Source organism: Leuresthes tenuis, unplaced genomic scaffold (genome assembly GCF_036924035.1).
Source record: "Leuresthes tenuis unplaced genomic scaffold, fLeuTen1.0.hap1 SCAF_16, whole genome shotgun sequence".
Taxonomy (NCBI): Eukaryota; Metazoa; Chordata; class Actinopteri; order Atheriniformes; family Atherinopsidae; genus Leuresthes; species Leuresthes tenuis.
In genome coordinates this window covers 21,568,602-21,592,385 of record NW_027325370.1, presented here as the reverse complement: position 1 = coordinate 21,592,385, position 23,784 = coordinate 21,568,602, and the positions used below count along the sequence as shown (strand labels likewise).

The 23,784-nt window shown below is 45.6% G+C and overlaps 2 protein-coding genes across 5 annotated transcripts; both read left to right on the top strand.

Moving 5' to 3' along the window:
* Positions 1 to 84: 84 nt before the first annotated feature.
* Positions 85 to 4,268, top strand: ptges3b (prostaglandin E synthase 3b (cytosolic)). The gene is made up of 8 exons (XM_072366914.1): positions 85 to 274; positions 1,760 to 1,873; positions 2,022 to 2,091; positions 2,186 to 2,284; positions 2,385 to 2,474; positions 2,809 to 2,865; positions 2,997 to 3,024; positions 3,142 to 4,268. Coding segments are annotated over exons 1-8 (480 nt in total). The 5' UTR covers positions 85 to 272; the 3' UTR covers positions 3,162 to 4,268.
* A 1,024-nt stretch (positions 4,269 to 5,292) lies between these two features.
* Positions 5,293 to 21,219, top strand: baz2a (bromodomain adjacent to zinc finger domain, 2A). 4 transcript variants are annotated; one of them, XM_072367397.1, is made up of 30 exons: positions 5,293 to 5,487; positions 6,757 to 6,880; positions 7,352 to 8,245; positions 8,885 to 10,933; positions 11,114 to 11,383; positions 11,482 to 11,850; positions 11,961 to 12,021; positions 12,304 to 12,412; positions 12,567 to 12,668; positions 12,768 to 12,990; positions 13,113 to 13,174; positions 13,258 to 13,323; positions 13,429 to 13,815; positions 13,901 to 14,155; positions 14,277 to 14,491; positions 14,591 to 14,665; positions 14,781 to 14,955; positions 15,037 to 15,099; positions 15,184 to 15,328; positions 15,424 to 16,043; positions 16,135 to 16,450; positions 16,602 to 16,757; positions 16,886 to 17,046; positions 17,320 to 17,385; positions 17,477 to 17,760; positions 17,856 to 17,991; positions 18,124 to 18,270; positions 18,410 to 18,684; positions 18,855 to 18,998; positions 19,216 to 21,219. In XM_072367397.1, the coding sequence occupies exons 2-30, from the start codon at positions 6,757 to 6,759 to the stop codon at positions 19,373 to 19,375; spliced, it is 8,109 nt and encodes a 2,702-aa protein (XP_072223498.1). In that variant the 5' UTR covers positions 5,293 to 5,487; the 3' UTR covers positions 19,376 to 21,219. The 4 variants fall into 4 exon arrangements, with proteins under 4 accessions (XP_072223498.1, XP_072223496.1, XP_072223499.1 ...); XM_072367395.1 differs by having other exon boundaries at positions 8,885 to 10,942; XM_072367398.1 differs by lacking the exon at positions 5,293 to 5,487 and adding an exon at positions 5,504 to 5,672 and having other exon boundaries at positions 6,800 to 6,880; positions 8,885 to 10,942.
* The last annotated feature ends 2,565 nt before the right edge of the window (positions 21,220 to 23,784 follow it).

Below are 23,784 nucleotides of genomic sequence, written 5' to 3'. Positions count from 1 at the left end.
CATAACTGATTCCTGGGAAGGTCATCTACTGCCTGCCTCGCATCACTCGCAGCTGTGGCTGAAAGCTCTAGAAACATCCAGCACGCTTCGAGTGCGTCAGTCCTCCCATTCTCATACAGAGATACGTAACAAGTTACGGAGTAAAGTCCACGGTCTTCAGGCGTTTGCATAGGTTGTGTGTGGGGAAACGTACCTTCTTTTACAGGCATTACTACTCTTTTCACATTACTACTGCTTTATCCGTGATAAAGAAGCTAACTTCGCGCAAGGACATGTAAGTAGAGAAGAGTGAACGCGAGGGCGGAAAGTCCGATAGTACACTTGCTTAGCTAAATGTCGTTATCCGTCTGACAACATGCTTCTGCAAAGGCGGGAGGTTGGCCTTGCCTCAATGAATTAAGCGCTAGCTAACGCTAACTCCCTACTTTAAAAAAGTAATAAAACATCACGGTGTAACATAACAGGTTTTATCAGGTTTGTCCACCATTGGCGGAAAAGTCGTCTGTTTTAGACATGGCGTGGCTCTCGTGCACCGCATGGCTTACAGTAACGCCAGCGTTGTTAGCCGGCTAGCAGTGCTCATTGAGACTCTTGGAAGGCTATCGTTAGATTTGCGCCAGAGCTATATTAGTGGCCAGGGGTTTTTGCCATTACAATTTAAATCCGGGATTATGAGCAGTAGAGCCGACCCTAACAGTCGCTGTCGGCTGGGTTGTGAGGTCGCGATGAGAATGAGCGGCATTAAGCAACTTAATGTTAGCTTCCAAACACTTCAGTGATGGTTTGGCTAATGGTGCAGTAGCCGAAGTACTTCGAGGAGAACCGTGGTGGTGAACACATCTGAAATTTGATACATAAATGAGGCTTGTACGGCAGAATGAGATGGTAAATGCGAAGTTTATTTGGCAACAGTCTTATTATTTTAGTCGAGTTGTAAAAGTTAGCTGATCTATGAAATAAGACGTTGTAGTTGGTCACTTTTACTAAAGCAGGCATCACTATATGGTCTGTATAGCATATTGTTGTCAGTTAGGTTTTTGAATGAAAATATTTATATTATTAACTACATTAAGGATCCTAAAAAATGCACGTGGTATTTTCCTCTACTGTGCTCGGGTCCAGTGGGCCTGGTTCCCACACACCATCATCTACATTTGACTTGTCATGCTTAAATGTGTACAGGTGTTTTACTTCAGATGCACTGTTATCGAGCACATTGTGTAACTTGATGCTGTGTGGCAACCTGATACAAAGGCCTGTTGAAGGCCATCTGTGGTACATATAGATGCCTTCCCAAATCATTAGCACAGGGACGAACCATGTAATAACGCAAGTCATGGCTATAATGACGAAATATGCACCAACAGGCGGCATCAGTTCGCCTTTCCTGTCCCATAAGCTCCAATTCAAATGGTTATTGTAAGGCCTGGTATAATGAATTTATGATTGAATCATATAGTGACTTTCAAATGTTCAAACTTCTGCAATTCAGTGAGCGAAAACTACCACAGCAGTGTTGTGGGTACGCTTTGGTCTTAGAACAGGTGAAAATGGAGAGCCTGGTGACTTTGGGAGGGCCAATGATGGAGCAACAAAACGTTGGCGGTCCAAGATGCGCAAATTGTCCATTTCTTTGACCGTTGATAGTCGACCAGAATTATTTGACTGTCGGCTCTAATGCAAGGGTGCAAAGGGCTAAACTTTGAAAAGTCATAGGAAGCTACAGTTTGACTTCATGTTCTTTTTTTTCTCCTCACAGGCAACCAGCAACTGCCAAGTGGTACGACAGGAGGGACTCTGTTATTATAGAGTTCTGTGTAGCAGACAGCAAAGATGTTAAAGTGAACTTTGACAAAAAAAAGTGTGGTTTCAGGTATGCTTTCCTCATATTTGGTCTTAATAAAGTGATTAAGATGCTGGGTGTGGGTGTTTAGTCGAATGTGTTACTTGTTCCACTCTTATTGTCTATTTCTTAGAGTGTGAGTTAAATGGGGCTTCTTTTTTTTCTCTCCTTCCCACAGCTGTTTCAGAGGAACTGACAATGTTAAACATGAGAATGAAATAGAACTTTTTGAAGACATCAACGAGAATGTAAGTTGCACTGAAATGCAGAGTGGTGTTGTTCCAGAGGTCCAGCTCACTGGTGGTCACATACTATTTTGCTTTCTTTTCCAACTCAACGCAGGGATCCAAACATAAACGCACAGATCGCTCGGTGTTGTGCTATCTACAAAAAGCGCATCCAGGGAAGGCATGGCCAAGGCTAACAAAGGATAAGGCTAAGGTCAGTCAGATCAGGCTAAGGACACCTGCCCAAAAAAAAAAAGTGAACTTGAGCTCCGAAATGTTTCAATCGCTAAAGAATGCTGGTCTCGTTTCCACAGCTGAGTTGGCTCAGTGTCGACTTCAACAACTGGAAAGACTGGGAGGACGACTCAGACGAGGAGATGGGCAACTTCGATCAATTTTCAGACGTAAGCACATTGATTCGTGTGAATTAGACGCCGCACCATCACATTCGTGGGAAATATTTTAAGATTTTCTTTTTTCCCCTCCCTAATACGAAGCTGCTATAAAGCTTTGATACAGAACAGATTAGAGTTTTAGATATTGTCCATTACCTGCAACATTGATTGGTGTGTTCCTGCCATCTATTCCAAGTTGGAAATGGAAGAAAAAAGAAAAGAGAAGCAGATTTTATTTATTTATTTATTTTTTTTTATGAAGCTGGTGAGGCTTGGACATCTGACGTCCGTCAGCAGCGTTGGCTTGTCTTTACTTAGACATTTTAAATGTTGTTTCTTACAGATGATGAACAACATGGGAGGTGAGGACGACCTCCCTGATCTAGACGGTGCAGATGATGTAAGACACCCCCCCCTTTACGTTAACTCTCATCAGTAAAGACTGATCATGAAGCAAATTTAATCTGTCAGTAGCAGTTATCAACCTCATCTTTCTCTCTTTTAATATTTCTTTTTTTATTATTATTTTAGGATGAATCTGCAGATAGTGATGATGAGAGTAAGTGTTCATGAACCTTTGTTTTATTTAAAAAAAAAAACCTGCACTCACAGCGGTGACCTGTGATAGATTTTTATTTGTTAATTTTATTTTTTTTTTTCTCCCCTTCGCTTTCAGAAATGCCAGATTTGGAGTAGAAGACTGTTAGACTGTGGAAAGAAAATGGAAGAACAGAGGACAAGAGGAATCGAAAACAAATGTGTATCTCGAAACTGAAGGCAGTGACAAACAACTGTACATATGAGTCGGTAGCCATATTTAAATCCATCGCCTCAGCTCCAAACTCTTTGACCAGTCAGTCCACTTACGGTTGATTTGCATGGTATTGTACAGAGCAGCTATCTCCACTTCCATTTGCTGTACCGCACCTTTTGGGTATCTTGTTTTACTGTTAAATATTACAGCTAAGCACAACTTCATTTGTTTTTTGGAGGGGGGGTGGGACAACAACAACGACAACAAAAACTGTAAAGTTAACCTTAATTGAGCAATACGTGTTAAGAAATTTGACAATTTGTTTTCAAATTAATTGTGGTTCAAAAAAAAAAAAAAAGGAAGAAAAAAAAAAGATGAGGTCCAACTTTTTCAGCCACTGTTATTGAAGTTAGTGGATCAGAGTAGTTCAGGTCATGATTTAAGAATTAGATGCATTTACTGATTGGTTCCTCTAAAGCCTTCCATGTGCTGTGGTATAGATATCCAGGAAGCCAGTCTTTTTTTTATTTTTTTTATCAGTAGCTTAACCTTCCAGCATACATGTCCCATAACTTCTTGTCTAATGTTTGTAAAATTTTATTAATCCCAATGAATTGCAACAACAACAAAAAGAAAAAAAATACCCCCCCCCCCCCCCTCTCTCTCCTCCAGTGATCACCTACTGTACTTTTGAATTCCACATATTTGGTATGTTTACAGCTCTTTTCATACTCACTTGACACGTGTCACACCAGAGACAAGGTGAAATGTTTTGCAGCTGATGAAGGGGATCGAAACTTTGTTGGCTGGGCCTCGTCGTTGTGTGGTTTGTTGCTATCTTCCAGGTTCTTTCTGTTTGTATTCATCTTGTTTTCCCTCACGGGCGAGGGAGCGTCGGAACGAAATGGCGTGCGATGACCAAATCATATTTGCACTGTCAATAAAATGTAAGGGGGAGGAGACGAGTAATGTTCAATTACAGTGGAAATTCTTTTTTTTTTTTTTTTTTTCAATTGTCTACATCTTTCTAATAAACTGTTTAAGAGTCATTTTGATGTCTTGAATTCTTTAGACACACTTAACTTGGTGGATATCAGGTGACTTAATTCATGATCAGAGTTGCTCTGAGTGCTAGAATACAGCTATGACAGGCATCCTAAAAGCAGATTATCACATAGGCCACGGATATCCACATCCGGTCCTCAAGGGCTGCTGGCCTGGTCCAGGTCTTTGATTTTTCCCTGCTTCAACACACCTGATTCAGATCAATGAATCATTAGCAGGCTTGTGCAGAATTTAACAATCCTTGGAAGAGATCCATTTCATCTGAAGCAGGGAAACATCTAAAACCGGCAGGAAAGCAGCCCTCGAGGACCGATTTTGGACATCCCTGACATACACTTGATTACACAACTAATTGAATGGCTGCTGAGTGCATTTTACATAACATGGCATTGGAGTTTGCCGTTAACTTTCCAGAAAAGCTGCTGGGAATGGCACATCCACGTTGAAATTTTACTTTAAGTTACAGAACCTGTCAGTTACGTGTGTAGCATTTAGTCAAAGTAACGCTACGTATTACGCATCCAGCCGGCAGCTGTCGGCGCTAGGACCCTGGGAGCTCCGGGGTTTTATTCAACCAAGAATATGGGCATACTTCCTCATCAGGCCTGATTTCCTCACAGACCGTCATTTATGAGAAGGCCGTACACAACTCCGGTTTCCTGTTCTCACACCGAAGCAGATTAAAATAAGAGCTCGGAACTCGCATTTACATAGAGTTTGACATTTTTCACCAGGAGTGAAAGGTTGAAACCCGATTAGAAAGATGAAATAGAATTTAATGCTAATAATACAATGATAGAATCAGAAAAAACTATTAAGGAACCACTTATAAGTGCGTTTTATGGTTATCCTTTCGATCTTTGAATAATGCCGTAAAACAGTTATTATGCGAGACATAAGTTTATTTAAAATTTTCTTTTATGTTCGTGTTTATTAATTTTCTACGTTTCTGGAAGTCTTGTGAAGTTGCGTGAAGCACTTTTACCGGATGTGTGTGGTTATTGTTGACACTTTTACGCTGCCACCGCTAGTTGCGTTCTGTGATCATGGCTGCACTGGACCACACCAGCCATGTTTGCTAATTTAAACCCCAAAGGTTAGGGAATAGTTGTTTATTATTTATCGCTGTGTCATCTTTACCCGCGTATCCGTTAAGACGAAGGCTTAGAGTCGCCTGCTCCTCTGGAACCCAAGAGATGAAAGGTTGGGCACCTTAAACTCAAAAATATTACCAAAACTTTGGATGGTGGCGGTGTGGGAGGATGATGCTCTGCAGAAATTGTCTGTGCGTGTAGCGTAAACAATGTAACTTCATCTGGCAGCTAGCTAACGTTAGCCCTTGAACAAAAGAGAGCACGCCTCCATCTGTTAATGCGCGAGTCTGATGGGTGAGTTAATGTTTGTCATAATTAACTAACCGGTTTATTTTTAAAAAATTTTAATTTTAATTTTTTAATACACACCCCCGTTACTCTATATTGCTGATGGGCATCGTGGATCCAAACCAGTGTGGTTGTGATACCTGCTGCCTGGCTATAAGCTAGCATCGCAGCCTACTTACTCCGGATAAACGTTACAGATGCTATTAGTTAGCTCTATAGCTTGCGTGTGTTAGCTAGGTTCTATTGTGATGGTATAGCTAAATAACCTTGGGATAGTAGCCATAATATTTCTTTCTGACGTTTCACGTTAAAATGAAAGGGAACCTGTTTACGTATTGGACTTGTTTTTCTCATTAACGGTATTTGTTGTTGGCTCAGCCGACTGGCAGCGCTTTAAAGTGACTTGTTCGTTTCAGGGCGCTGCTAACGCCAACAGGCTAACACAGCGCCAGCTATTTTCAACGGCCTTCTTGAATTAGGAAATCAAGTATCCCGAAGGGCTACCGGGAACTGTTAAACAGCGAGTGGCGGGGCAAACACTTTTCCTAGGCCTCATAGTGTAAAACATTATCACTAATCCTTCCATTATCACTCAGCCCCGGCCTCTGGCTCTTGTTAATGTTCGTGTGGCTGTGCCTGGCTTCAGTGTACATTTATGTCGGTAGATTGAGGAGGCTGCGCTCATATTAGCAGCGCTTCATCAGCGGTAATGATGAGCTTCTACCGTAATATTCCGCCTGTCCATTACACTCGCTAGGGCCTGGCATCTGCTGCTGCTGGCTGCGACATTTTGACGGTTGTTGTTGGAGCGAAATGGTGTTGTCACAATCTGCATTCGCCCAAATTCACAGAGAACAGGCATTTCGCTGAGGAAATGGCACACGTCACGCAGAATAGTCAGTCTTCATAACTACGTGATGAGAAATGAAAACGGAGGAAGTGATATATTTGCGATTCGTGCGGAACGTTTTGTCTTTCGTCTTCAGTTCAACCAGGCGCAGAAAATGCACCACTTTCATACATTTTGCTGGAGGTTAACAGTCAACAGCAGAGCGATTTGATTGTTTCTATCCTTTTGGGTTTTTTTCAGATGGACTCTAATAATCATTTCAACTATGTCACCCAATCCTCAGCAAACTCAGGACTGAAACTCTCCTCAGGGGATTCTCTTTATACTAACGGGTCCTCCATGAGTTTTTCTCAACAGGGCAAGAGTGAGTATTTTCTTCCTTTTGGGAAACTTTGATGTATTACTGAATGGGCTAAGAGTCACAAGCCCAGGGTTCCTTTGAGCGTCACTGGCAGAATGTCTGAGAGAAAATCATGCGGCATAGAAATGTGGATCAGTTTTTGATAAAATGATCAAAATCCCTGCAACGACAAAAAGAAAAAAGACACACTAAAGATATATGTTGCAGAAAGGTGGAAAAGCAGAGACCATTAAAGCTAAAGGGAGAAAATAACCATTTAAAGACTGGTGATAAAACAGCCTCTACAAATAGTTGTTAAACACATGGAAACACAAAAGACACAAAGTGACAGTAAGAAGATGCAAAGTGATGTTAAATGACCAGAGATGCTTGAAGCCTCTGGTAGCATCACTTATTTCAGCAGAGAAAAAGAAAATCCTCTTTTACTGAGGCTGTACTTTTATTTAACTCTGTTTATCTCCTTGTATCTAACAGATATGAATGGCGAAATGAATGTGAATGGCGTCACTACTGTACTCGGGTCCAGTGGGCCGGGTTCCCACCCACCATCGGCTCCTTACCCACACATGAGCAACCGGCACCAGAGCAGCATGGGCTATGACTACTTGTGGGGTGGACACCCTCAGTATGGTCCTGGCATGGGCACTTCTTCCGGGCACGGGATGCACCAGAAGCAGCCTACACCTGGGATGGTGCCGCCTCAGTCACAGCACCACTTCCAGGGTCACGGACAGTACCAGCTGAACGGGGGTATTGAAAGCTCCCACCAGCCCCCTGTCACAGGCCCAGCAAACATTCCTCTAACAGGGAATCAGTACTGGAACAGGAGTAACCCTGGCCCGCAGCAGATGAGTTATAATTCCCACGGCATGTATGGGACCTACCAGAGTCAAGCCCATCCTGGGATTACACCGTCACAGCATCACCAGCAGCAGTCCTTACAACAGCCCCCTCATCAACCATCTCAGCAGCACCTCCACTCCCACCATCAACCACACCATCACCACCAGCAGCACCAGCAACCACAGCATTATGGCATGATGCCTAATGGGATGCCCTTCTACCAGCATCAGCCCCAGCACCCATCCCTGTCATCTCCCCAGCAGCCGCAGCCACAGCCGCCGCTGCCCCCACCGCCACAGCAGTCTCAGATGATGTCCCCAGCTTCCCAGAATTTCACTCCTCCACGTGGCAGCCCGCAGCACCACAGCTTAGGCAGAGGGAGCACCGGCAGTCCTCTGCCAGTGGGGATGTCGTCGGCACCAATTATTTCCCCGTCGGCAGTGCAGGATAGTGGATCACCCAAGGGTCACAACAGGGAGCGGAGCCCCCACGCCAGCAGTGTGGGAATGTCTTCCCCTGGACGAGGTGACTTTTTTCTTTCTTTCTTTCTTTCTTTTGTTGCTTATTTCTGTCTGCTTTTCCACTTTTTTAAAAAGCAAGTGACTATCAGTGTTATGACTGGAATATGTCAGTTCCACATTTTGATAGGGTTGGATTTTTGACATTGAACTTAGATTCCTCATAAGTCAAACTGCTCTCACCAACATTCCATTTCCTCCTTTTTAGTGCCAGTCATACCAGTCATCTGGTTTTATTTCTCCTTAGCCATGTACAACATAGCCATCTCTGTTCAGGATCTTGCTGAATAATGCCGTTCCCTGGCTGTGTTATGTTGGTTTTGCTGGAAAAGAGCTATTGTGAATCTGGAAAAAAAAAGACAAACACATCAGGTGTTTCCCTGAAGTGTCTGGTACTGGGTCAGTCTCACTGCCAGAGCTCAGCACTCATAGTGTTAAGACACAACCAGCAGGTGCCACTGTTTGACTAAAGTGCCATCCAGATGGTTAGCGAGGGGCAGCTAATGTCTGCTGAACATCTTTATTTCTAGCATAAAATTGCTTCTACACAATATTAGGATCACATGGGATTATCAGTGTCACTGTTGGAATATGTCACTTTTCCTGATTTGTGGACGTTTCTTTATTTTTTTTATTCTTCTTTTAGGGCATTCGAGAGAAGCTGTCAAAGAGGTTGACACAAGTTATAAGAGCAATGAAAGGACGCCCAGTGCCCAGAGGCCAGCCAAGACTGACATTTACCAACCCAAACCTTCTGCTGCTCATGTGGGTCCTCAAAGTGAATATCCTCGCCATTCAGATCAGCCAGCAGCTCCACATCCAGAAATCACCTCCCCTGTCAAAGATCCAGTCATAAACCCTCTTCCCCAGTGTGGGTCCTCTCCGCTTTCGGCATCTGGCACTGGGTCTCTGACCCAGGCCTCAACACCTCCGCGGGTCTCATCTGCACCCGAGCCCCCTTTAGTTTCATCAGAATCTGCTCCTCTGCAAATGTCAGCACCTTCCAGTGTGTCATTTACTCCATCTGCAGTAGCTTCTTCCAGACTCTCCTCACCTCCCCTAATGGTGCAGGGCCTCAGGACTCCCATCTCTGGTGCAGCTGAGGTATCCCCTGCAGGATCCGGGTATCTTTCAGAAGGATCTTCCTCTCCCCTGCCTGCATCACCTTCAAAGGTGTCCACACCTTTTGGTTCGCCTGAGAGTGTGAGAAGACCTGCAGCAGGTTCTTCAGGACGGCCTGCCTCCTCATCAGAGTCTTTGGTTCATCATGCAAAGTCAGCCTCTGTACCTCCTGCAACCGTTTCCCCTCTCGCTGTAGTCCCCACCTCATCTTACTCTGCACCCACCTCATCTCTAGAGATGCAGATGGTTCATGGGTCCAAGCCGTCTTTGACGACCTGTTTCACCGATGCATCTGGAGGTCAGCATGAAACACCGGCCCCCCCAAAGTTGATATCTGATACTTTATCTGAGAGTGCAAATTCCTCATCTTCCAGTGTGGCTCTGTCTCAGATGTCAACACCTGCCTCTCCTTCATCACAAACTCCTTCAGTTGGCAGTAAACTTTGTGAACCAGTATCGACATCCCAATGTCAGACGTACACTCTTCCAGCTGTTGACACAAGTCTTTCCTCTGCTTCTGCAGCATCAGCACCACCAGGAGGGGTTAACTTAGCCTCTCCAGAAGCCCAAGACAGCCCTACAGTCAGACCTCTTTTTACCCTACCTCTTCTAACCACTCAAGCCTCCAGGACTGCACCCGTGTCCTCCCCTCCTGCCTTGGTGTCTGTGCCTCCTGCAATGGGTACGTCCTCTAGAGCGATGCAAAGCTCTGACTCTGGGCCGCATCCTCCAAGCACCACCACTCCTCCCTCTGTGAAGCAGTTGTCTCCCGAGTCAGACCACCACGGTTCCAGTAATGATGGCAAAGAAGTGGGAAATGAAAGGAATGGAAAACCAGAAGAATGCTTCTCTCAGTTCGATTCGGGCACAGTGAGGATGGAGGCGAAGGAATCAGAAGTCAGCCCACATAAATCCCCCATTGATCTCCCAGGAAAATCCCTCCAGAGCACAAGTGCTCCTGACGAAAATCTCAAGAATAAACAAACAGATTTTGAGAAGCACCGCTTGCAAAGCGGCTTCGTCCCAGAGGCTGAGAACTCTGCGATGGAGTCATCTCTGCTCGGAAAGTCCCCACAGCTTAACAGCACAAGGGTAGAACATCTGACCGAAGAACAAAGTTTTGATAACTCTTCCCATACTGCCTCTCATTATGATGGCAATTCAACGTGCGACACCCGCTCTGGAATCAATGTCAGCTCTGTCTTGGAAACGACCTCTCTTTTAGGTGGAGACAACTCATGTTTAGATGGCTCTGCTCACTTTGACCACAGCTCTCCCATGAGAAAGGACACCTCTCTGTTTGACAGCAAACCCAGTCCTAAGGAGGAGCAATCTTCTACATTTAACAGCACCAGAAATAGCAGCTTTTCAGAAGAAGACTACGGAGATGACACCAGGAACTCAAACGGGGAAGCGGATACCTCTGAGGCGGACCAGACAAGCAGCTTCCAAGTTACAGGAGAATCCATGCTGGAGTCTTCTTTGAACAATACTTCTCAGATTGAAGAGCCTCCTGTCGACTCGAGTGTGTCCAACTCGCACTCTGTTGTCTCATCTCAGCCAGATCTTCAAGGTACACTTAGTAAGTTTATAATTATTGATGCATATTATTGTATACTAGCAATGCATATCTAAATGTATCTTTTTTTTTTTTGTTTAACAAAAGAGGGAAAATGACTCCTAATAAAGAGAGCTATGCATAAGATGACTTGTCTGCACCCTGCTGACACCGTTCCCTCCTGTTCTGTCTCAGATCCTGAAGCAGAGTGGACGCCAAGAGGACACGATACACCAGACTCAGCTGGACACATTAAGACCACTGCTAATGAGACGGTGACACCCCCGAGCTTCAAGATGAGAGACGAGAAATTCATCGCCTTCAGTACCCCAGCAGAGAGCCCTGCTGTACACCCACTCCAACCAGTGACTGAGCCGACTGGCTCAGCTGCTGGAGGGCACCTGAAAACCACAGGGAAATCTCGCAAACCTCGAGCTCCAAAGGCAATATGGATTAAAACCCCAGGTATTTGACAGTCCGTTTTCAGTCGAATTTCACTCTTAAGAGAGTATTGGGTTTAATTTACCACTCTTTTTTTCTTTTCTTTTTTTTTCCCTCCTCAGTGGAACAGCGGAAGCCTCGAGCTCGAACCCCAAAAGTGGAGAAGATGAAGACTGATGAAGAGGGAGGCGCTAAAGAGGAAGGGGCAAGGGGCAGAAAGAGAAAGACGTCTCTCAAGGTGGATGTTAAAGGAACGCCAGCGGAGGCGGCGGCGGCTGGGCCTTTCACACAGGAGGTTGATCCGATAACAGCCGCGATTGAAGCTGTTCTGGCCAACGCGTCAGCTCTCAGCGCAGCAGCTCAGAAACCCAAGAAGATGAAAAGAGCCAAAAAACAAGACCAAGAAGGAAATGTGGAGACGGCACAGAAACGAGATGGCGAAACGTCTGCCGATGGCGTTGATGATAATGATGACGACAGCTCCACCGTGGGTAATGAAGCGGGTCAACGTTTTTGCTCCTCACCACGCGATGGCATATTGTTAACATTTTTCCTCGGTGCATCATTCTAAGCGTGTGCTTGTGTTCATTTTCTCGAGCAGGGGAAGCGAACAAAAGAAGGGTTGCCACTGAGGAGCAGGTTCAGTTCCCTCTGCTGCACGGGTAACCATTCTTTTCATTAGTTAAAGGACCTTAAGTTGATTTAAGTCAAAACCTTGAAATTAAAACGGAGCAATGCTGTTATTTTCTTTTCTTTTTTTGGTCTGTGTAACAAATTTGTTTGTTTGTAGATTTTTAGTATTTGTTGTTATGATATCGGGTATTTGTTCATTACTTTTGTTTACAGTAAGAAAACTGTACAAACTGCTTAAACGATCCCTTAAAAGGTTTACCTTGGAACCAGAACAGGAATATAAAGGCTTTTTTTTTTCCCCTATTTTCTAGCTGGAAGAGGGAGATCCGTGTGAAGAAAATGGAGAGCCGCATGAAGGGTGAAACTTGGTATTACACTCCATGTGGAAGGAGGATGAAGCAGTTTCCAGAAATAATCAAGGTGAATTCCCCTTCCATTTAAACACTCGTATATTGATGAAACTGTCATTTTGTTACGGTTGATCGTGCATTGATTATGTCGTAACACTCACTGTTTGTTTTTTGTTTTTTTTTGCCTCCTCCCTGTTCTGCCATTTCCTAATAACTTCTCCCAGTACCTGAAGAGACACACAGACAGTGTGGTCACCAGAGAACACTTCAGCTTCAGCCCACGCATGCCTGTTGGAGACTTTTATGAAGAGAGAGAATCTTCAGAGGTAAAAAAAAAGAAAAAGAAAAAGAACTTGCGGTCTCACAAACGTGTGGAAGACCTCACGGGGCCTGTTAATTGCATCCATGTCTCTGATGTATTACAGGGCAAGAAGTGGGTCCTTTTGGCCAATGAGGAAGTTCCCTCTATGATCATGGCCATCACTGGTAGGCGGGGTAGACCACCGAACCCTGATAAAGAGAAACCTCGCAGGGTTCGCGGCGTGAAGGGAGGGCCGGCTCGCCGCCCCGGTAGACCCCCTAAACTCAAGATGATCGACCTCCTCAGCAAAGTTGATGCCAAGCTGCTGAAGCGACTTGAGGCCAAGGGTGAGTGAAAGCTGATGTTTACGTTATTTGGCTTAAATGTTAGTTTTCTGTGACTTTATCGCTCGCTTACTGTAAAACCTCAGATGTGTTTCTGTGGCTGATTATTTCTGCTTTTTATATAGAGGCTCTTACAGAGGAGGAAAAGGAGAAATTGGCAAAAATCAAGAAGAAAATGAAAAAGAAGGTATGTGTTCCAGACTGGCTGTGATGTTGACCTGTTACATCATTCACATCTCATCCTGTTTTTCTTTGCTGCTCCTCTTCCAGGCAAGAATGAAGAGAAGGGAGGATGCAAAGATTAAAAAGATGAAAGAGGAAAAAAAGAAGGCCAAGGTACAGCTAAGAACTGAGCAGTCACATTTTGGATCATTTGCACCGTAGTGCTCATCATCGTGTCTTATTTAATGTCATATTTTCGCCTTTGCCTGTGCTTTTTAGTTGGAGCAAGAGGCCAAACTCCACGAGGGAAAGGCTGAAACAACAGACCCGACAGCCCCGCAGCTCGCACATCTAGAGTCTGCCGCGGAGCCCAAAAAGCCTGGCCGCAGGAGGTCTGTCAAGGTCAATCCTGCCTCACCTGTACAGCAGGCGTCTGGGGAAAGGGCAGCACAGAGTAACAGGGCGCAGAGTGCTCGGAGTAAAGCCAAGGCCCTGGCTAAAGCCCAGGCGGAGGCGGAGGCGGCAGCTCATGCCGCTCTGGCAGCTAAAAGGGCCGCAGAGAGGAGAGCTCAGGCCCAGAGGCGTCTCGAGGAGCGGAAGAGGCAGCAACTGATCGCAGAAGAGCTGAAGAAGCCCACGGAGGACATGTGTCTCACAGATCATAAAGTGAGTTGTCAATTGAACCCTCATATTGATCTTCTAGTTTAAAAAAAAAAAGTTTAAATAATCTGTTGAACTTTCCTCTCACCAGCCTCTTCCAGAGCTCTCCCGCATACCCGGGTTGGTGCTTTCCGGAACAGCTTTTGCACACTGCCTGGATGTGGTTGAGTTCCTACATGCTTATGGAAAGATCATTGGGCTCAATGTACCCAAAGACATCCCCAGCCTGGCTACTTTACAGGAGGGTGTGCTCGGCCTGGGCGACAGCCAGGGAGAGGTCCAGGACCTACTGATAAAGCTGGTGGAGTCAGCGCTGCACGATCCGGGCCTACCGTCTTATTATCAGGTGTGTGTGTGTGTGTGTGTGAGATCCACTGTGTGCATTCTCTCCATTAAAGCAGCTCTTGTTAATGACTTGTTTGACCCTTTAATCTGCATTTCTCTCTCGTCTTCGTGCCAATATGCAGTCGGTAAAAATACTTGGGGAAAAGCTGGTTGAGTTGGAGCTGACCCGCAGCACCGTCTCAGAAGTGCTTCGCATCTTTTTGGAATCTCATGGTTACGAGACGGAGGTTTGCAACACACTGAGGACCAAAACCTTTCATGCCCTGCCTCCTGACACCAAGGCAGCTATCCTGGGTTTCTTGGTGGAGGAGCTTAACAGCAGCAGCATCGTGACAAGGTTGGACCAAGAAGATAAATTCCTGCTCTTACATCAAATGACTTTGCCATGTGCCACATTGCTGTTACATTGCTTCTGAATGTCTGTTTTGTAATTTAGTGACATCGACAACACGTTGGAGAACATGGCAACCTTCAGGAAGAACAAGTGGATCATTGAGGGGAAACTGCGCAAGTATGACCATTTATTTATTTATTTTTCTTTCTTTTCCCCCACATATACGGAACAGCTCGATTCTGTTAAAGCCATAAATGTTGTGCTGATCGTGACTCCGTGTTCTCCCTGCCAGACTGAAGGCGGCTCTCGCGCGTCGCACAGGACGCTCGCAGGAGGAGCTCTGTTTCGAGGAGAGGAGGCGCAGCGCCAGAGTAGCCGAGGAAGAGAACCTCAGTCTGGAGGAAAGTGGTCTCGTTCTGGAGAGAGGAAACCGACGCGTACGCAAAGAAGAGCCCAAACTCAGCGACGTGTGTACCTGCCCCGTTGTTTCAGAATTCGAGCTTTAGAATTCGTGCAGTTTAATTCTAACTGAATGTTTCTCGCTGCAGAGTGAGAGCCCGACCAATGCCAGCATTCCAGAGCTTGAAAGACAGATAGATAAGCTAACAAAGGTAAGTCTGATGCTACTCAGACGCAGCGCTTTGCACATTAATGTTGCCGTCTGTTGAATGTCGTTTGCTTTTGACCCTCCACAGCGCCAAGCGTTTTTCCGTAAAAAGCTGCTGCAGTCGTCTCATTCCATGCGGGCTGTGATGCTGGGTCAGGACCGTTACAGACGCAGATACTTAGCCCTACCTCACCTGGGAGGAATTCTGGTTGAGGGGCCTGAAGAATTACTAAGTGAGTCTGAGACTGAATTACATTTTTGTGATTTATTTTTTTTATAAACTCTTGGTGTTTTTAAACCTGCCTATTCTTGATCTTGTATCTTGCAGCTTCAGAAGATGTCCTTATAGCTGAGGTGCCTGTGACCTTCCTCAAAAAGGAGCCCAAAGTTGAGGAGGCTTCCATGCCGACCACTCCTCCTCCTACTCTACCTTCTTCTCCATCTTCTGCCACCCCAGGCCAGGCCCAGCCCCTCTCTCCAGAGGAGGACCCCCTTCCTGGCACTGCATCCCTCATGAGCTCGCAGAGAGGCCGCGGACGTCCTCGAAAAATCAAACCCGAAGTCGAGCTTCACCTCCGCACTGCAAAGATCCGCCGCCGGCGTCGCAGCAGCATCAGGTCTGGTGGGGAGGAAGGGCCGGGATCACCAAACAGTTGCATGCAAGACCTCACACAAGCAGCTTTCCAGAGCTGGCTCAGCCAGTCGCAGGAAGCGGTGACCAACGGCACGTGCTCAGTGGCAGGCGAAGCTCCAGATGGTAACCAGCCGGAGGAGAGCGTGAAGGAGATGGCAGAGAAGCAAGGACAGTGGTTCAATCTCCTCCCCAAACAACCGTGCGACGATAGCTCTCTGACCGAGCCCCAGATGCCCACGTCGCCCAGCTCGCCCCCGAAACTCCTCCCTCAGATCCCGAGTGCGCTGCCGCCACTCGCTGCCTCACTCATACAGGTTCGCCAATGGAATGATGACGTAAAGTACAATTTGATGCTGTAATAATGCACTTTCAGTCTGTATAAAATCATGCCTTCCCACATTTCAGCCGGACCCACTGCTGCCTTGCCAGACCCCTGCTGACCCTGCAGCCCCAGCAGCACCACATGACATCTCCTCAACAGGCGCCGCTCTTCCTGCAATCCCTCAGCTTTTGGCAGCTCCCGTGGCTCCTCCACCAGCCGCTCCCACCACTCCGGTCAGGCCAGGTCGCAGGCGGAGGAGAGGCAGCAGGGGAAGTAGTCCCGCCCGCAGAGGGCCCAGAGGAGCTGCAGCGAAACGCCGCGGCCGTCCACCCAACTCTGTGTTCCAGGAACTCGAGCAGCAGTACTTCACACAGATGGTGGTCAAACCCATCCCAGCGTGTAAGTAGTTTCTGGTTAAAAGGGGACTCTGGGAAATGTTCTTTGTTATGTAAGTCAGTAAGAAAGAAACTCGTCTCCTCTTCTTGCTTTTTTTCATGCGTTTAATCTCTTGTTTATAATGATAATAATGTTTTGTGGTTGTCTTCTCCAGCAATGGTGCGTGGCTGGTGGTGGATTAAGGATCCAGAGGAACTCTATCACATCTTGCAGGCCCTCAATCCAAGAGGCATCAGAGAGAAGGTGCTCCATAAGCATTTGGCCAAACACATGGAGAGCCTTGCTGAGATGTGCACCAAACCTATCAACGGTGAGCATTGTTATTAACTGGATCTTAATCTGTTTTGTGGGTTTGTGAGTATGCTAGTATTTAAATTATTATTATTTTTTTCTCTTCGCCTCATTGTGTCGTTTACTCCTTTATAAATGTCCGAACAGACCCAATATTTGAGTCAAAGGTGGAGCAGAAGGACGTCCTGCTGGAGGCTCTGCAGCAGCCCTGGCAGGTGCAGGAGAAAGCGATGGAGACAGACGTCAGCGCCCTTCAGTGGGTGGAAGACCTCGAGCAGCGGGTCATCGCTGCTGATCTACATCTGAAGGTGAAAGCGGAGCTCAATAGAGTTTCGCCTTTTTTTTCTTTTCTTTTTTTTTTAAATAGATGATAAAATGTGTTATGTTTTTGTTTTTTTTCTTTAATTGCCTGAAAACATAGATTTGCACAATTTTCCAAGTTGTGAAAACGTGGTCACGTGCTGAAAAATGTCTTTTTTTTTTTTTGTTTTTAACAGAATATTCTGTACATAAAGTAAACCACAACTAATATGTTTTCAAGTAGTGAAACAAATCGTTTTTGCTCTTTCCGATTCTTCAAGGCACCTCCTCAGAGTGCAGTGAGCGACGCTGAGACAAACACGGAGACCCCGCTGGCTGAGTTTCAGGTAATCTTTGAAACGGTTGACAAACGTGCACGCTGTGTACGTTTTCTCACTCTCCGTCGCTTCAGCCCCTCGTGTCTTTTTCCCCTTGTAGCCCTACACGATCCCGGATCCAGACTCCACACGTGACGACCTTCAGTTCTACGAACACGACGTCGACCCGCGTGATGACTGGATCGTGCGAACTAAGAAGGAGTGGTCCGGCTTGCCTCGCATCGCCACACACCCGCTGGACCTGGCCGTGCTGCGGTTGGCCAACCTCGAAAGAAACATCGAGAGACGCTACCTGAAGGAGCCGCTGTGGAACCCAGCTGAAGTGATGCGCCTCGCTCCCCTCACCCCTACACCCGGGGAGGAGCATCCAATGGATGTCATCAGGTGAGGACAGCCTGAGAGGATACTTGCGTTATTTATTTATTTGTTTTTTTCACTTTTATATTTCAAAGTTATTCATGAGTTTTGTTCCGTTCCAGTCTGGAGAGTGAAATCACCTCTCGTATGCGAACGTGGCGGCAGGCGTTAGACCGCTGCCGCAGCGCTCCCCAGCTCTGTCTGTGTTTACTTCAGCTGGAGAAGGCCATTGCTTGGGAAAGATCTGTTACCAAAGTGGTAAGAAGCCCCACAATTAACTGCTCAAGTGTCATTTCTCCGTGGCGTACGGGATTTATATGGGAGGCCACTTCTCAAAAATCTCAACACAAACTCTGGTTTAACTTACAGTAACTTCTGTGATCTTTGTAGACTTGCCAGGTTTGCAGAAAGGGAGACAACGATGAGTGCCTGTTGCTGTGTGACGGCTGTGATCGGGGCTGCCACATGTACTGCCTGAGGCCCAAAATCACTCAGATCCCAGAGGGAGACTGGTTTTGTCCAACCTGTGTTTCTCAGGTTGGAGCCCGTCCTGTGATGCTTAAAATTTAGTCACAACTAAACTTAGCACTTTCTTTTCAGTCCAGCAGTGTTTTCCAGCTATTGTGACGTTTCACTGCATTTTTTTGCTCATTTTCTGGTCTGCATCTCCCTTCAGGCGGAGGGCGACTTGCAGCGCGCGTCCAAAACGCGCACCAGAGTGAAAAAGAGAAGGTATGAAGACGACAGCTCCGAGGACGAGACGGCGACGCGACGTAGCGGCGGCATGACGACACGGCACAAGGAGGCGGCGCCTGCATCGTCTTCCCGTTACTCCGGAGAAGGAGGCGGCAGAGAGGGAGGAGGAGGAGGAGGAGGAGGCGGCGGCGGCGGCAGCAGCAGCAAAAGGCGCCGCATGACAACGCGCAACCAACCCGACCTCACCTTCTGCGAGTGAGTGCCGCCCTCACCGCTGTCGAAACATTCACACGCATAGTCTTATTATTAAGTGCAACATGAGTTCAGTTAAAAGCTTCTTTTTTTTTTTTCTAGTCTTCAAGGTGACAGTTTTTTTTGACGGTTGTGCAGAATTTGTTTTAATTTGTTCTGCAACTTCCTGCCAGGATCATTCTGATGGAGATGGAGGCTCATGCAGACGCTTGGCCCTTCCTTGAACCAGTCAATCCCCGGCTGGTGCCAGGCTACCGCCGCATCATCAAGAACCCCATGGACTTCCTCACCATGAGAGAGAGACTGCTACAGGGAGCGTAAGGGCTCGATTCTTTATCTTTATTGATAGTTCAGTGTTTTGTTTGACTTTTTTGAAGAAGAATTGTGTTTTTTTTTTTGTTTTTGTTTTTATACGCTGCCCCGTCATGATTTACTTTCCTGTTTTGTTGCAATCTTGTATGAGTTTCTTTGCTAATAATTCCTCCCTTTCTTGAGGTTTTTTAACTTGAGTCCTTTTGGGTTTCCCTGCCTCAGCTACTGCAGCTGCGAGGAGTTTGCAGCAGACGCTCAGCTCGTCTTCAACAACTGTGAGCTCTTCAACGAGGACACGTCCGAGGTGGGAATGGCGGGACACTCAATGAGGCGTTTCTTTGAGAGCCGCTGGGCGGAGTTCTACTCGGACAAGGACAAATAGGAGCCTGCAACGACTGCCCTGATGGTGGGGCTGTAGACTGTTGGTGCTTTCACCGTCCCAGTCACACTCTCCATTACTGCTAAGACTGCCTGGAGCTCGTTCCAGCGACGTGTATTATCTCTTGTATAGGTATATATGTATAGACTCTGGCTCTTTGTCTGTTATTGTTTCCTCTACAGGCCGAATATTTTCTAAAAGGCCCACAGCTGAAGTGGCTTGAACTTGTACCCATTCCCCTTCAGAGTAAGAACGTGTCCATCTTCACTCTCCACCCTTTTGTGTCCCCTCATCTTTCGCCTCAACACCTCGTCTGCTGTTTGCATTTCCCTGTCACTTCCTATCACAAGCCCCATGTCATAGCAAAGCCTTTGGTCAGGTCCCGCTGTGGGCTGATGACATGGCCTCGTGCCCTGAGTATTTAGCTCTCACACTCGTACTGAAGGTCAGGGACTAATCACACTACTGCAGCCTTAACGCTGCAGACCGGACCTGCTCAGCACTGCTCGACGACAAAATGGATCAAAACCCCCCCAGGGAGCTCGGGCCATTTAGTACCTGTTCATTGGAAATGTAATGTAATGTGGTCTTATGCCTAGAAGTACTTTTTTGGCTCAATATATTTTTATTATATATTCTATATATAAATATATATAAAGATTACAATAGCTGGGATTATTTAATAGCAATAGCTTGTAGTGAATGTGTACAGATTACCTTATAGAGATGTTTAGACGATTTATGAAAAGGCCAGTCAAACTAAAAGGAATCTGTTGTTGGATTGCCACGAGTAGACGTATAACCTCCACGTGCACGCACACTTAACACACTTTTCACCATCGCACATATGAACATGCACACGATTATTGCACACAATGTCTCACACACACACACACACACACACACGAACCCACCTTCTGCTGCTGTGTGAACGACACTGGTTTCTGAAACTGGAGGATCTTTAGCGCTGGTCAGCCTTAGGCTTAGATTTCACTGTCTGTCCGCCTGTGAGGAGCAAATATTCAGCCAGTGCCACCCGATGTGTCCAAAACCAAAAGGATGCTGGTGTCATTTTGAGCACCTGTAAATAGTCTGGTTTGATTGGACACGCGCTGAACGTTTGCTCTGGCGCCGTAGTTGTGATTTGCAGGTCTTTTGAACATTTGCGCATGTCTGACATGATTTAAGTCTACGGCCAAGTGTTTGAATTATTGCTCAATCTTGTGTCGGTAGCTCTTCTGACCAGATGGAAAACCTCCCAAAAGTGGCTACAATAGACTGAAACGATCTTATTTTAAAAGGCTAACATTGCAGATAAATTGATGTTGAATTACTGGGCACATTTCTGTCTGGTTTCCTGTCTTACATTCCTTTTTATTGGTTTATTTTCTTTTGTTTTGTGCTGTACAAGGGCCAATGTACACCATCGCACGGCATGGTTTGTGTGCTATGAAGGCGACGGGGTGACTCCGCAGTCCGGTTTTTATTTAAAGCTTTTTTTTTTTTCTTACACTGAACTCGAATCCACTGATAGGAAATAAACTTCAAAGTTCCTTTAGTACAGTTAAAGGGACGGTATGTTTTTTTTTTGTTTTGTTTTGTTTGTTTTTTTTCTCCAAAAAAGGAAAAAAGAAAAGAAAAAAAAAGACAAGAACCAAATGTGTTAAGTGAATTTTTAATAATGTACAGTTTTGGTGACTTTAAATCTGTTCCTTTATATTTTTAGGACCAATTCATCATTTTTAAGAGGAGGTATTACAAGACTCTGTTGTATTAAGGTGATGTAACACGTGTGCATCTGTAGAATGTACTGTGAGTTGAATAAAAACACATCTTGTAGAGAGTAATTGTCTTCCAGAGGTATCTTTCTTTTTTTGGCCTTTCAGTTTCAGGTCCTTACCGTTTCTCCTGAGTGTTTGATTACAAATACTGGATTTCCTTTCTTCGGGTGCCTCCATCGACTTCAAATCGCCCTCAGTTAACAATTCCCTCTGTGCTTAACCTATAGCAGTCGTGGTTTTGTGAGTTTAAGATCTAAGTTATGCAAAAAATAGAAATGTATAAGAGTGAGGAGGGCTGGCGCAGCTCCCTGTAGAGTCTTTTCTGAAGCACATGCTGCTGGAAACATCCATCATCCCCAGCTGATCCACAGCGATTTAGCTTATATAAAGGATAAAAAAACAAAAAAAACATGTGTACTGAAAAGATTTGAATATCTAAAATGTCTGTGACTGTGTCAGTGCATCTATTACTTTCCCTTTGCCCTCTCACGCCCTCAAACCCCTTAGCTTGCACTTTGTACTAGTGTGTGTGTGTGTGTGAAATAGTGTCAGTGTCAGCACTCTATGTGGGAGGGGTTGAAAACTCCCCACGCCAGCGGGTTCCAGTGCACCCCCTGCCTGGCCTGTGCCACACATTTGGGCTTATCCTCACAAAAGAGGGGATAACAGCCACACAGTTGCCGTGGTGAGAAGGGGGTAATCCACGGCATAATGGGGCACACCAACCAGTTCATTCTGGACACAGTCTGCCAGATTGAGGGCCCCTAATGCTTAAAAGGTCAGGGAAATCAGTCCAGACCCCAAACACCCCCCCCCCCCCCCCACACACACACACACACACACACACACACACACAGACACACACATACACCAGAAACATCATGTCAGCTGCCTCTAAAGGATGGCTGCAGCAACACATTTGTGTATGTCTGTATCCCCAAAAAAAATTGAAAATGAAAAGCTTGCACGGGGTGCAGCGTGTCGCCGGGTTCTATGGCAACAGCGTCATGAAAGTGTTTGTCCCCATGGCGATAGAGGTGCTTCACAACATGTTTGGAAAGGAGAAAATAAAGAAAAGGACGGCCTCCAAGCACCATAGTAATGATTCATTTCTAAAATTGCTGTAACCAAGTGAAATGCCAGTCCGTCTACCTACAAACCCAGGGGTGTTTGAAATCCATGTCTACCTCCAGAAAGTCATATTTTACAGATTTAAAATAAAAAGAATAAAAAAAGAGGCATGATTATCTCCTATGCCAGTTTATGACCCAAAGCAAAACATAGGATCTGTCCTCATTGCTCTGTCCGTCTCTGCCCTCCAATGCCCCCCCCCCCCCCCCCCCCCCCCCCCCCCCCCCCCCCCCCCCCCCCCCCCCCCCCCCCTCCATAATTGATATGAAAATCCTGCTGAGCAGCAGTAATGGACCAGGTGCTTTGGTCACCGCTGCAGTTGAGGAACAAAACAGGAGACAACAGGACGCCGGACAAAACACTTTAATGTTGGGCAATAAAGCTTTAACGTTGCCATTTTTTTTTATACAAAAGCTGTATATTCAAAGAGAATATGTGCCACGAAAAGACTAAAATTGACAATATGTTACTGTTTTTTGGCTCTGTTTTTAGATGCACTCCGTATGTCGCACTCAGCCATGAGTGACCCCTCCTGTTAAGGAAATACATATTTAAGAAGGCTTAACAGCCGTGCTGCTCATGTTTGCAGCCATTGTCGGAGCTTCGATAGGAAATGCTAATGTTAGCATGCTAACACACGCACGGTGGCTATGCACGCTCTTAGATTGAATTAAAAAAAAATAAAAATCACTGTTTGATTTTCACAACTCACCATGAAGACAAATGCTAATTAGCGGACTAGTTGATTGTTTTGCAAGCAGGTAGTGGGAGTGTATTCTGTGAGAAACCATGATACTGGACAGAAATTGTCATGATGATGATGATGATGATGATGATGGCATTTAAAAGAAAGAGGATCACCAATTGAATATTTTTCCAAATTTTAAGACAATCCATCAGATAACTTGATGCATTTGTAAATCATAAACTGCAGACCAAAGTGAAACCCTGAGAGTCATGCTGGGCTAGAAACATGTTTCACATACGATTCTTTTTTTTAACACTGCTAAAAAATGGACTGATTGTGAACTATTTTTTAGGTTTGGCGTTGTATGCAAGTAATTATAGCAGCAACAATAGAGGATTTATTTTAAGTGATAGGCTACTCGATAAGAAAAGAGCGTGACCCAGTGTTTTTAACAAAAAGGGAGGCAGAGACGAGAACGCTACTGAATGTGTCTGAACAGAAAGAAAGAAAGAAACTTCACCTCCTAGAATCACCCTTTGAAGATAATTAGGATTTTTGAGCTTTGAAATGTGTGTTGTTTATAGCAAAATATCAGATAAGGGATGTGGACAAATATTACTGACTGGCATTTATCTTCAGTCCAAATGTCTCTCACTGTAGCAGTGCTGAGGTCCTTTTTCAGTTATTTCCGTCCTCACACATATTCTATACATTAATTTAATGTTATTGTGTCCTAATTGCATGTTTCAACTCGCCATGGACTTAATTTGTACAGACGTTGCACAAGTAAGACAGAAGATAAGTGAGAGCCT